Source organism: Poecilia formosa, unplaced genomic scaffold, assembly GCF_000485575.1.
Source record: "Poecilia formosa unplaced genomic scaffold, Poecilia_formosa-5.1.2 Scaffold250, whole genome shotgun sequence".
Classification (NCBI taxonomy): Eukaryota; Metazoa; Chordata; class Actinopteri; order Cyprinodontiformes; family Poeciliidae; genus Poecilia; species Poecilia formosa.
In genome coordinates this window covers 224813-239219 of record NW_006800189.1, presented here as the reverse complement: position 1 = coordinate 239219, position 14407 = coordinate 224813, and the positions used below count along the sequence as shown (strand labels likewise).

At 39.2% G+C, this 14407-nt stretch overlaps 1 protein-coding gene across 2 annotated transcripts in view; it reads left to right on the top strand.

Moving 5' to 3' along the window:
* dgkb (diacylglycerol kinase, beta) overlaps positions 1 to 14407 on the top strand; it is a 64878-nt gene that overhangs the window by 49183 nt on the left and 1288 nt on the right. For both annotated transcript variants that reach the window (XM_016680645.1, XM_007569866.2), the window contains 4 exons: positions 3964 to 4054; positions 5752 to 5947; positions 11777 to 11897; positions 12929 to 12989. In XM_016680645.1, coding sequence (XP_016536131.1) covers positions 3964 to 4054; positions 5752 to 5947; positions 11777 to 11897; positions 12929 to 12989 — 469 coding nt within the window. The remainder of the gene's footprint in view (positions 1 to 3963; positions 4055 to 5751; positions 5948 to 11776; positions 11898 to 12928; positions 12990 to 14407) is intronic.

Sequence of the window (14407 nt, the reverse complement as noted above, 5' to 3'; positions counted from 1 at the left end):
GCGTGTTGTAATCATTGCAGTGCAACAGCGAGAACTACATTTTTCAGGATGTTTGCTGAATCTCTTTAGGCAAGACAACACAGCTCAAGTCATTTCTCAAACTGCCATTCGAGTCAGAGAGCTCTAGGCGGTGTCATGTTAAACAAAACAGTGCATTGATGCAATGCACAAAGACTTGGTTATGTCAATGCGATATTTATCACCTCTGATCAAGAAGAAATTAGTGTGAAAATAAGGTCGTAGATCACTGTGGGTTAGATTAAGTGTCAGAGGGGGAAATAAATCAATGGGTATGTCCTGCTCGGTTGGAGTGGCCAGTGGAAAGTGCATCTGAAGGTGCTGTGGCCGCAGGACAGCGATGCTACACTGGAGTTCATCGTCTCTGACATCCTTTAATATGGTGACCAAGCAGCGTAAGCTTGAACAACAGTGAGTTACACCGTTTGTTCTTCCTTCTCTTAAACAGCTCTTCTGTTTCTTGTATGCTGCCGTTTCCCCTAAAGCTTGATGTGCACTTAAGAGCTCTGCTGTTGTTTTATCTGAGCCACAAAGTTTGAATTTATCCCTCTCTTTTTCGGTTTTGTTTTACAAATTTGTTTGTGCAAATAAATAACACCTCACTGTCGCTGGAAACCCGAGTCACTGTTGTGTTTGGGGCCGACTCCATCTGATCTCGCATGGAGACCGCTAAAGTTATTACTGTGGCATGCTTTGCATCGATACTCTGGAGATACAATCACAACAAAGACGCAGAAGCCACTCTGATGACTGGAAACACACGTTACGCTTCTCATGTCTTCACTCAGTTGTTCTCAGAAAGCAAAATAACAAAACTTCTGAAATGTCCTGGGAAGATGCAGGACTCTAATGTCTGCCAGCGGTTTAAGTAAATGGACACTTTATGTTCACCTTCATTACACCTACCATAAAACAGTGGCCTCCTAATCCACCTTAAAAGTATCATCCGACTCTAATGGGCTCCCTATTAATCTGTCCCACAAAGACAAGCCGGCCACTGTCGAAGACTCTCCTCTCTCAAATCAGATGAGTCCGGTGTTTGGCATCAGTCGGCAGAAAACAAACGACAATCTGATCCAGCCAATGAGATGCTCCTAATTACCTAATGAACATGCTCATGGAGTGATTTGTTGCCATGGTGTCCTTGTTAGGTTAAGTGGTGAGAATCGATAGGATGGTCAGTTGTTGTCTTTCACTGCATTTCTTCTTACACCGAGATTTGGCTCAAATTTGTACCAACATTTGAGAGTCATGAGACGATCTTTATATTATTCTGATTTGTTAAAATAAAATAGTTTGACTGCAAATAAACATTTCTAATGCCCCCTGTGTTAAATTTACAGTGTGGTCATGCACTTTATGGATATTTTGTCCTATTTAACAATTTCAAACTCAATTTGTTTATTTGGGACTAATTTGCAACCAATGTCGTCTTAGGACAATTTACCAGACAAACAGACCCAATTCATACCAGAAGCATTAAATTAAATTAATCTGTGCAATCCAATTATAGGAACAGATTGGAACATTCCAAGTTATAATACAACACAGTCTCATCTAGTTTATTAAATTAATTGGTCAAAATATGTGTTGCTCAAGAGATGCAGCAATCTCTCATCCCAACCCAGTTTCTTCTCATACAGGTTTTCATATAAATAAAAACAGCCTATAAATAGAGATGCAGCAGTCAGACTTTTACTGGTTGACATGAAGTTAGTTTTATTTTAGCTCTGAAAACGAAGCACATCGGAGAACATGTGGCAGCCTTTGCTAACTGCATCTACATCAGTTTATTTCTCTCCTGTTTGCTCTCAAGAACGGTATTTCAACTTAGCCTGACTCAATGAAACTGATCTGATTGACTTTTTTACTCCTATAGTTTCATTACAATTATGACTAAAAAGCAGCTGATTAAGAATACATTTTAAATTTTTAAAACTTTTAAAGAACCATGGATTGGTGCGCCAACTCTGATTCTGTTTAAATATGTCAGAAGACAAAGTTGGAAATCATACAACTCAAATTAAGTAGAAATTATATCAACTGCATTGTTTTTTTTTTGTTTTGTTTTTTTGCTAACTTATAATGGTTGGAGAAAAGTGTTATAAGGGTTAGAAAGTATTAAGGATTTGCTTAAATCTTCTAGTTTACACTTGCAAACTCCCTGCCAGCAGTAGGTTGTCCAGGGAGGAACAAAGAAAATGTTTTATGCTTAACCTAATACATCAGCCTTCACTTGATACTTGTAAAGGATAACGTGATGGAATATCCAGAAAGGCTAAATGTCAATGTCAAATTATAGCACTTTTAGAAGCAGGTTTAAAACTGCACCAAAGTGCTGGTCACAAACGATGGCACAATAGAATAAGCTGATGAAAAGAGAAAAACATATATATATAAAGTAGATAAAATACTTATTTTTAAATAGTTAAAGTATAATTTATCATTTTATTATCATTGTCATTTTAACCCAAGTTAATTTTGTTTCCATGAATAAACTATTTTGGACCCACATTGGCTACTTAACCATAATACCTCAGTTTTTTTCACATTGAAATGTTTTGAGAAGTGAAAAAGTTTAGATCTTGTGTAATTGAAATGAATTATGACTAAGATTTTCATCGACTTGTGTTCTGAAGCTTGTTTTTGTGAAAAATAATAGAGCGTAGCCTGTAATCAAACCCAAAAATTATAATGCGCTGACAGGTCATATGAAGAGTGTTTCTGTTTGAAGAACAGATAATCACCACTTGCTTTGAACTCCACCAGAAATTAAAAACTATTGAATTTACCACAATCATCATATCTTCATTCATCAGCCCTTAAAAGCATCGGGTTGGCTTCAACCGAAGCCAAAAAGTGCTTGTAATGTGTCCGCCTTTCTTCTTGCTGTTAACCACAAGCTTTGAATATGCTTTTCAGAGTAGTCACCCTCATTTGCTTATTTGCAAACCTGCTCCAGCCAGAGTTCCTGCCTCTCTTGGCTTTCTTTTGATTGTTGAGATTATACGGGTGGTACAATGACGTCCATCGTCACTCTCTGGCTTTTAGCCACTTCAGTTTGTGTCCCCCCACCTCCACTGATATTGACCATGTTGCACGTTATAAATCAACCCAGAGTGGGGCTACCTTGCAAGTACCCTAATGAAAGCTCATTTATAAAGTGGCTAAATGGTCCTGACAAAAGTCCTAATGAGGAAATCAATAGTTCAATGATTGTTACTCTGCGTATACTAATACGTTTTGCTTGTAGTGCTTTAAATCCAACTAAGAGAAAGCCATTTTTTACTGTTGAGTCCTGCATGTCTGGGCTGTTGTAGATTTTTTGGAGATAATGTACATCAAACTTATGTCAAAAGATAACAAAGGTAGCATTAAAAATGTTTTATGGAGTGGAGTAAGTTGTGTATAAGAAAATAAATATCTGACGTTTGATTGGTGTCATGAGAAAGCGTCATGGCAGCATGCAGACAGATGGTGGCTCACCCCTGCAAGGTCATTGATCATCAGCATTAGCAGCTGGGAGTGTGTGCTGCAGGAAGCCAGGGGTGCAGCACCCCAGTCCTCTGTTAATTGCAGGAGCAGGTAGATTAAACTCTCATGCTCCACCCTGTGCCTCATTGTTGGGCCTGCATCTCTAGGTTTGCATAATGTGTCCTGTCAAAGGCCCCCTTAACCACAGATTACCATTATGATTCAATATGTAATTACTGAAACACATTATGCATCCTCTAGAACGATGAGTCAGTGGTTTAAAGGTGAAAATCTGTTTAAAGTTGGAGTCAAACATTGATGCGCCGGGATGTATTTGTCTTCATATATAGTAGACTTGAGACAGTAAAGTGCATAAGGTTGAGATTTTGATGTGAAGAAAACACCCCCATGTTTCCGCTTACCTTTTATTCCTGGTCCCTTTACAGTTCCTGCTTCTTTTCTTTTCTTCAGAACAAAGAATAAGCTGTGGTACTTTGAGTTCGGCACTTCGGAGACGTTTTCGGCCACGTGTAAGAAGCTCCATGACTTCTTGGAGGTGGAGGTAAATCAAACTATTCTTTTTGCACAGAGCCATGCGAGAAAAGGAACAAAAGCAAAGAAAAACATCATAAAAGTGCCTGCTTTTATCTTCCTTTCTTATGAACTCTCTGAATTGAAAAACTAATCTTTTCTCTGCATTAATGGGAATATTAAACTGGCCTTAAGGTAAGAATGATTGCACAGCTAAAGAATATTCTGGTCATCCTCTTTTCCATAAATATGGTAGTTTCAGCTTCAGAAAATGTGTTGACGTGTGAGGGCTATCTCTGCAACTCCCCGCCTGCTTTTCATAGATCCCCAGTTCAACACTCGGGTAATTAGCCCAACATGACCCTGCTGTGTGCGATATTGAGTGATAATGAAGCTGGTGTCTATACAATTCATCTTCCATCTTCACAGAGCTATCCACACAGTGTAGAGGTCTTCATCAATTAGCGCTCTATAAGTAACTGCAATACTATTGAGCTGCAAGTAAGTAGATGAGCCGATCAGATGTGTTAAAATCCACTCTGCTTTTTAGACTTAACAGAGGACACTTACAATGGTCTTTTCTTAGCTTAAACTAGCTTATAATCTGGCTTTAAATGGTAAATTAAATTTATGTAACACTTTTCTAGCTATCCTGACCACTCAAAGCACTTTACCGTATAGCCACATTAGCTATCCGGTAGCTAATGTATAAGCTACCTCTATGAGTAGGTTAGCATAACCAGAAAAGCTTATTAACTGTGAATGCTAACCGTAGTAAGCTAATATTTACATTAGCAAGTTAACTGGTTAACACAGTTGTTAGCTTGGTGAATGCTAGTGAGGTTTGTCAGCATTGCTAAAGTTTTGAAGCGGCATGATGACAAACTGGACATCAGTGTCACATAACAGGAATTATAAAGAGTCGTACTTGGCAGCCACTGAAACGATTTGATCTACAGCTGATCGCGTTCATTGATTGGCTCGTGATTTACACCACTGAAAACTACAAAAACCAACATTTAGTTTTATCATGAGAATAATCAGGAGCAGCGCAGGAACACATGCGCTAACTTTTGCTGCAGAATGACCGTGAATTAGCATCGCTGCTAGCAGCTAACCGCTCTGACATGCAGACAGTAATAAAGAAGAGAGAAACCGTCCTGCTGTGGTCAGTTTTCTGAGGGAGCTGCTGTTTGCATCGACTGTGTGAAACACCGGAACTACATATTCTTAACTTGTGATGTGAATTTTATTTTTTTCATTTGGATTAAAAAATAATAATGATGTTTATGCATGGCTATTGGTTTATGTTGTTTAAAAAAAAGTGCTGGAATGTAATTAATGTAATTATAGTGAAATAATCAGCTGATTTGAACCTTTATCATTGTGTTTGGGCCAGCAGTGGATTTCTATAGAACCGAACCGCACATTAACCCGTTAGAGCGCGACTTGCCAGTGAAAAAGCACCAGTAGTTACTCATTAGCTTCCTAAAGTTAGCATTAGCAATCTCACTATTCTGGGTGTTAGCATGCTGACATTAGCATTAGCATTCCTAAACACTGGATGAACTAGATCAAACTTTGCTGCATCAGCCACTTTTCATAAGTGGAAAAAAATATACAACAGTAAGAAACCTTTTCCTTATTGCTCCATTAATAAGAGGTTAACAGTTATACATAACATGCTAATTTCATCTTCCCCTCTGTTTTCCTTCTCATCTGTAACAGTGTGATGGCGTCACTCTGGACCTTAGCAGTATCTCCTTAGAAGGCATTGCTATCCTCAACATTCCCAGCATGCATGGCGGCTCCAATCTTTGGGGCGAGAGCAAGAAGAGGCGAGGTCAGCGCAAGGCGGGGAAGAAGAGTCGAGAAAAACGGACACCAGTGGTCGACCCCAAAGAGCTCATGTTTGCTGTTCAAGGTAGCTTTTCAACATCATACATTTATTTGTCTCAGAGGTTTCTAAGTTAAATTCTGCAAATAAAAAGCTCACTGTGGCACAAAATCACACACTAGTCTGGAAAAATAAAACTGTCTGCCACTTCTTTTTGTGGTAGAGGAGCTGCTCGTCTTTTCCCAGAATCCTCCTTCAGACTCGGTCAGTTTGTGTCCTTGCTCCTTTCAAATAGATCAAAGACTAAACTTTTAGCTAAACTTTTCCATTGTACATTAATATTTCACCCATGACAAGTTGAATCACAGCCAGCAGGTTTTGTTTGCAAAGAAAAGGTACAATCATGTCACTGTGTGGAACTGTCACTTGGGTATTAATGGCCTGTGTAGGCGGCAGTGGACAGGCGCAGCTAATGGGAGCGGACTGAGTAAGGTGTTGGGCAAACCCTTGAATCCATTTACGTCAAAAGGAAACCCATCAACGATAACATATGAATGAACAAAACAGAATGAGTCAGCCACTCCGTGGTAGACGGAGAAATGTTTGCAATCACCAAAGGGAGTTATTGGGGAAGAGATAAGTAGGAATATATGTATTTTATTGCAAAAACACAAAATCTTACCAAGTATTTGTGGTCTGGTTTCTAGAGCTGTGATCTCATGGAAAATGCCTCGTTTCAAGCAAGATTTGAATTCAGTTCATTTAAATTCAAAAGTGAAGTCAAACATTTGTGCATGGTGACTTTAAAGCTCATTATAAACTTTAAACTTCAACATATTTCCTTCTAAGAGCTCATTCCTGGCCTGCGTCTGTCCTCATCGGTATTCTGGGTGCCTAACTTAGTATTTTAACTTTTCCACCTTTGGATTATCTGTGGACATTTTCCCATCCTGTCCAATACAAGGAGACAATGATGATATCCAACTCTAGTTTCAAAAGCAAAAAAATGAAGTTTGAGTGATTTCTCAGCAGGATTTTGACTTGAATTATGTCCTGGCTTCTGGAACGGGTAACAAATTGATCTCTTACTTTTTATTACCATCTTAACATTTTCCTTCTTTTACTCTTTTGTTTAAATGTGAGTTTTATTACTGTGTAAATCATATTTGATGGGCAGTTACTGAACATACTGATAATAAAATTAAAATGTAGTCAAGCAGAGAGGAGGAGAATAAAATGTGCTTAATACTAAGAAAGTAGGGATGAACTGTTTATTTCAATGCTTTATCAGTGGAACAAATCCTGCATATAATCCCAGAGTTCATACATTTGATTAATTTTTCCACCACTCATCATTTATGGAGGTTTTTCTTTTTAATTTACCAGTTTAATACAGTTTGGTTGTTTGTTTTGTGTTCATGTCTGACTGCTGTGTGAAAGTGATGTGCAGTATGTTGCGAAGGCTTCCTGCTGTGCTGGGTGTGTCTGGTTGTGGATGTTAAAATCGGCGCTGACGAGCCGGCGAGGCTCTGCAAACATGGCTGCAGGTGATCCCCAGTGAGACTTCACCGGTCCGAACATGATTGGTAGAGAAATTGATCTCTGTGAGGACGCCTACGAACCTTTACTCTCATGTTTTGGTTTGTTTTCTGTTGAGTTTTTGGATTATTATCTTTTATTCCTCCGGTGATATTGTGCCTTTAGAGCTTGATAAAATATTTGCATTTCAGCAAATGTCAACAAACAGCTTACAGAAAAATGTAAAATGCTCTAAATCATCGCAGAAACTGATGAAACAGGGAAACATGTAGAGAACTATTTATAACCTTGGAGTTTTTCCACTTTTTGTGCCAAAAATTTTATTTTAATGAGATTTTAAATGATAAATCAACACAAGTTAAACACAGGTAAATGTAACAATTTAAAGCAGGGGTGTCAAACTCCAGTCCTCAAGGCCCGCTGTCCTGCAGATTTTAGATGTGCCACAGGTACAAACACTGGAATGAAATGGCTTAATTGCCTCCTTCTTGTGTAGATAAGTTCTCCAGCGCCTTGCTAACAACCTAATTACTCTATTCAGGTGTGGTGCAGCAGAGGCACATCTACATGTTGCAGGGCAGCGGTGCTTGAGGACTGGAGTTTGACACCTGTGATTTAAAGCTTCTGTTTTAGTCTAATCTGATCTTCTTCCAGATGTTTTCTGTCATGTTTTGTGGCAAACAGCTAAAAGTCTGAAAATTATATATTCTTTCAATTGTTCTAAATCCCAATTAAAATACATTAAAGACAAAATATGACAAACATTTATGGGTTTGATCAGTTTTTCAAGGCAGTTTTTCGGGCTGTAATTCGCGAATAGTAGAGCTAATTTTTCATCTAGCACTTATGCTAACTTTGGAAACATTTGGCACACTTGGCTTCCCCACATAAATACAACAAGCACACATTAACTTGGCTGTTTTGTAAACTTTCAGTTAAATTCTAACAAATAAAACTTAAAAACATGAAAAAAACCCAGTTGACATGTAATTTTACATGGTGTTCGAGAAGGAGCAGGTAGAAGAAACACGATCTTATGATTTCCTGCCCTTCTCATACTCATCAACCCACAAACATTTAAATCTACAGATATACTTTCATTATTTCCACATTTTATGACACTTAAATCTCACATTGTCATCGTTTCATGTATAATTTGTACATCAAGCATTCATCAAACATGTAAGTTATTAATGTATAAATTAAATTTGTGCTCAATGTTTATAGACTCTAAAGTGCAGATATAATTTGACCTGGAGTTAGCGTGTTAGCATTAGCTTCCATGCATTAGCAACAAAGTGTTAGGTTGCTTCTTTTTTATTTAATATGTTTAGTTTTTTTTGTAAGTTTGATCAGTTCAAGGCCAAACCTGCAACAATGAACACTCCATTAAATCTTGAATAAAAATCAATCATTGCAGCGTTGGAGGAGTCCGAACCTGGGAAGGCTCTTAGCGTGAGCGAGGAGTGTGTGTATTTGCTCTGCGTTCAAAGCTGCGTTTGTTTCGCTCTGTCTGAGTCTATTGATGTGTGTGTTTATCCACTTGTGCTTCATATGTGAGAATGGATGCCCTTGTGGAAGGTGCCCTCAAGGAGAGCGGCCTAACTTGTCAGATCAAGAGAACGCCGTATTTATAGGTAAACAAAGGAGCGGCTCGGCCCACGGGGGCCCCGCCATCCACAGATCAAACTGTAGGGAGGGATTTTATCTGGTGAAACTGTGAGTGTGTGTGTGTGTGTGTGGAGCGGCTCGGCCCACGGGGGCCCCGCCATCCACAGATCAAACTGTAGGGAGGGATTTTATCTGGTGAAACTGTGAGTGTGTGTGTGTGTGTGGACTGGCGACTGGTGGGTGGCTAAAAATAAATAAATAAATAAATAAAACGTGACCTTTCGTGTGCTGTTAAATCGTCCCGCTGGTGACGCCAGGAGACAAGCCCCTCAGGTGGAAGGGAATGGCTACAGAGTGAATTATTTAGAATGGGACTGAGGTTTCGCGAAAAGGGAGGGAGGGCTCATGTGTGGGTGGAAGGGGGTTGACGTCGAGGACTGATCCCCCCTGACAACCCTCATGAAGCTTTCGTCGGAGGATCGCCCCCTCCCTCCTCATCCCGCCACTCCTCTTTAGTTTTACGTTCAGCTGATCTGGTCGAGTGCCGCTCCGCCGCTGCCCCCAGCCCGTCGCTCCATATGTGTCAGAGCCGCCCGCCACCGACAAGAACGCCGACTCTACTCTCACCAAATCTGTTTTATTTTTGCCCATGCAGACATTCAGGAGTTGAATGACGCATATAATGTAAGATCTGATTACATTCGTATTCAGCAAATGTTAAAAAAAAAAATAGCACTTCTTATTTATTAAAAGGGAAAACAACACTGCAAAAATACAAAATATTCTGGTACAAATATCTTAAATCACTTCAAATAAGACAAAACTAAAACTACAAATAACTTCTAAGCAAGATGTAGGCACTTGTTTCAAGTTAATAATTCCTTAATATTGGTTAAAAAGTACTTGTTCCTCTGGCAGATTATTTCCCTTATTTCATAATCGTTACCTAGCAACGCCAGCCAAGCCCAGTCCGTCGCCTAGCAACCCAGTTCTAGTTCCACTGGCAAATTATTTCTCTTATAACAAAGCATTTTTCCCATGTTATAAGCTATTTTTTTCTGCCAATGAAACAAGTACTTTTTCATAAATATCTTGCTAAAATTTACTTTCAAGTTATTTTTGTCTTATTTTAAGTGTAAAAAGATATTTGCACTAAAAACTAGACCAAACATACTTGGTAAGATTTTGTGTTTTTGCAGTGAGTCCAACCAGGTTCAATGTGAAAAAGTAATTGGAGTTTTTATCATGTCATAGTCTGCATTGTTTTGGATCCATTTAATTTGGCCTGATTACTGCCTGACCTGTGGAGTCAAGAAACATCTTAAAGGGACAGTACTCTGTATTTTCCAGGCACACAATGCCATTTTATAGCACAATCAAGTAATTATGTTACCTTCAGATGTTATAAAGTGCTTTATATCTCAAATGTGGCTTAAAAGAAATTTTACTTTGTAATTTAACACCTTGAAGTTAGGTCTGTGTCTCTTTAAAAGCTCGTCTTTCTGAAGGTCCACATTCAGGCATGAAGTTATCATAACATGCCTCCTATGTTAACCCTAACAGTGTTTTCATCAGCGCTCCACTGAGAAGTGGCTCCTATAAGCAGCTCAGTAGATGCACAGTTCCACCAGGTGTTTACTAATTGCTGCTGGCTAGTCTGAAGGAGCTGAGTGGAGAGGTGCAAACCTGTCTGACAACATGAAGTAAAAGAAACTAAAACATTTAAAAACACAACAAATCATGCACTGATCTAACAGAAATTTAAGAACAGATGAAAAGAAAAGTCTTTGCGATGTTTGACATCTATCAGCCTGAGACTTTGGGAGTTTATTGGGGAAAAGATCAGAACTGGGCCGTTCAGACTGCCACGAAAAACCAGATAACATGTCGCATTTGGAAGGAAGGGAAAGCGGATCTGGGTCAAATTTGCGTGTTTTGTGAACGTATGGTGATGCTTTCCATCCTACGCTTTGAGTTTGAGTTTCAGTGGGAGGATCGGCCGTAAAGCCCACAGACTGGAGGTCAACCTGCCGTGGACTGTGTGTACACAAACTCTTCCACTCTGACCCTAGAAAGCTCCGCACTCACCGCTGCACTCTCGGATCGGGGCAGACGCCTGTCCATCACCATGGTGACAGCTGGACACCGGAGCTCGGCAGCGGCATCAACATCTCACCCCGAGCAGCAACATCGGCTGCGACACTCCTCCAGGAAACCAACCCGACTCCCACGAACACGACAGCCACCGAGCTCCGCGGCGTGACAGCGAGCTAACGCGCTCTCACGCGCCTGCAAACGGCTCTTTGTTTCAATTAGTATGTGGATCCTCCCAGCCGCGTTGCAGCGGCTTCCTAATCTGTGGAGGGACGAGTCGACGGAGCGGGCCCCTGGAACAGATGGGCCCTGCGTGACGCTGAGCTTCCAGCAGGGCCAAAATCAATGCTCATAACTGAAAAACAGCACAGAAATTAATAATTATATTATCACAAGATTGCTCTGCATTGCCGGTGCAATCTAATTAATTGCTGTTTAGTTTGTAGCTTGTTGCCTCTTTTCCTTTTTTCTTTTTTTTCATGGGAAACTGTGAATGTTGGGCGTTTCGGAAGCACAAACCTGAAGTGAGGAACAACGACGTTTCTTTTATTAGCCTTCACCTGCTTCCTCTTTCGTCTTCATTCCTACATTCTCTGCTCTGTATTTGTTTGTAGAAAACGGTTTGCAGGATATCCCCATTACCTTTTTGAGCTCTTCCTTTTTGTGTGTCAGACCTGTCTGACCAGCTTCTGGAGGTGGTGGGGCTTGAAGGAGCCATGGAAATGGGTCAGATCTACACGGGCCTGAAGAGCGCCGGTAGACGGCTGGCCCAGTGCTCCTCTGTAACCATCAGGTCAGTATTTCACACACTCCACTTACTAGAAACCTTGTAAGAAGCCTAAAATATACAACTTTTATTTGTTATTAAAGTGATCCAATCGCAGTTTTTCAATCAAACCAAAGCCAGTTTACCAGTGGAAACTCTGGTCTCCCGAAAATGTTTTGTTTTTGTCAGCAGTAACTCTGAGAAAGACCACATGAAAGAACCACTTTGACAGGAATTGGAGAATAACATTCAGAGTCCTGAGAGCGATGCGTTTATATTCCCAGTTACAGTAGAGAAAGTAAAGCAGTTGCTGACTTTCTGGTTTACTTTCAAATGGAATATATTTGTTGACACATGGACAAAATTGTTGGCACGGCTAATGTTGACCAAAAACCCACAATGGCCACCAAAATAACTCAAAACTGTCAAAAGCAATGATAAAAATTTACTTAAAATTGAACAATGAAAACCAGAAATTGCTTTTGAATTTTGGTTCAAGCTAATAATTTAAGAAAACAAACTGTTTTTTTAAACAATAGTTTCAGAATTCTTTCTCAGAATTTTGAGAAAAAGTCAAATATTTTTTAATTTAAAATTCTGAAGTCAGTATTTTGAGATTAAATTAAGATTTTCTTTACTTTAAATGCGTAATTGAGAAAAAACTCAAAATTCTAAAATTTAAAGCAGAATTCTGAGAAAAATTCAGAATTTTGAGATTAAACCTTTTCTTTTTTTTTTTTTACTTTGAGCTCTGAATTCTAAAATGAAATTCAGATTTTTTTTCAGTGTCCCTAATCCTCCTCCTTATTTTAAACTGTGAAAGAAACACTAAGGTGGTTATAATATAATTACATTTTATATTATTTTACTTTGTGGTGTAAAAAGTAGACTTTTTTTACTGTTACTTGAGTATTTTCCTGGATGTTGAAGTAGTGAAACTCTGGAGCTTTTGGATACTCTACCCACCTCTGTTAGATTTACTGCATAAATTATGTGTTGATTTAAAAGCCTCTCTGGTGCAACGGGACGTTTTACAGTGTTGTGTTTGCAACCTGCAGAACCACCAAGTCCCTACCGATGCAGATTGATGGTGAGCCGTGGATGCAGACTCCCTGCACTGTAAGTCATGACATGCATTCACTGTTTCTAAAGCACAAACATTTCGCAACGTTCCACCTTAATTAGTGGTGCTTCCCAAATAAACAGCAGCTTTTCCATCCTGCCAGAGGTGACTTCAACCCTTCCACCTGTGAAATACTTTTGAAAACATCAGTTTAGATGGAATCTCACTAATTATTAACAACAGCAGCATGTATGCAAACACACCTCAGTTCCTCTGCATGCCTGATATATTTACACCATCGGTTCATTTGCATTTTGACGCCACATACTACATGTATCACTGATAACTAGCTCTGAAATAACCGTCATAAATGTAAATTGCTGCTTTATTTCCGGTGTTTGTTTCTGGTGGGAGTTTTGATTCCAGTCATTTCTTATCCATCAATGCTGTGATATTTTCTAAACTTTAATGTTGCATCTTTAATTCAATATGACTTTATTTGAGGTCTTCCTTCTGATCCTCCCTTCCTTTTGTGGCCAGTGTCTTGCATCAAAAGGTTACCTTGTGCATCGTAAGGAAAATCAGAAGCGCTAAGTTCTTGTTTAACGATGAAAGTGAGTCTATAAAAGCCGGTAACGGCCACAAAGTCAGAGTTCAACTCTAATAAATGGCAGCTTCCCCTTGAAGGTGACGCGCTCCTTTAAATGCAGATGGGAGCTTCGCATTGAGACTCTAATGATGCCGACAACCCTTGATGGTTGATGCGAGTTGCTCCATCACAAATTTCAGAAGATCATGTAGCATCATTGCTAATTCAGACTTTGTTGGTCTGTGAAGCCAAAATTGTATTATAAATTATGATGCACATATGTTACCATTGGATGTCAGAGTCATGCATCCAAGCGATTCTCAAACTGTGTCGTATTAAAGCTCATAGATGTGCATTTATAAACCATTTGACAAGAACCCATATGGGAGATTGCTTCTGTCGGTGATGCATTGCTGAATTCAAATCTGCATGTAGATGACAGTGTATGAAATGAAGCATAGGTTGTTATATATCAAGATAAGTGATACGTTTAAAAGAAAAGTAGAAATTCACTCTAAAGTATTATTTCTCTGCTTCGAAAACATTGTAAGATCTTCTGCAAACTGGTGTGAATATTGATATGAAAATATTTGAGACTTTTGTTGCCAGTAAAGGTTTTAAACTGTGACTGTGGGAAAAAATAGGAAAATGTGGCATTTTAGGCTACAGATTCTTTTCCTGTGCAGAAGAGTGGAAGTTTGTCTGCTGAACTATTTTTGGGTAAAATCCGGTATATCTCAGGAGGTTTGTGTTTTTCTGCTGCAACAAATCTCTGCTTACACTGCCAACAAAACTGTACTTAAATCTTACAACCCCCAGTTTTGTTTAATAATCCAAATTAAACAAAACTGGTGTCAAATATTTGTGTAGTAGAAATTATTGTTT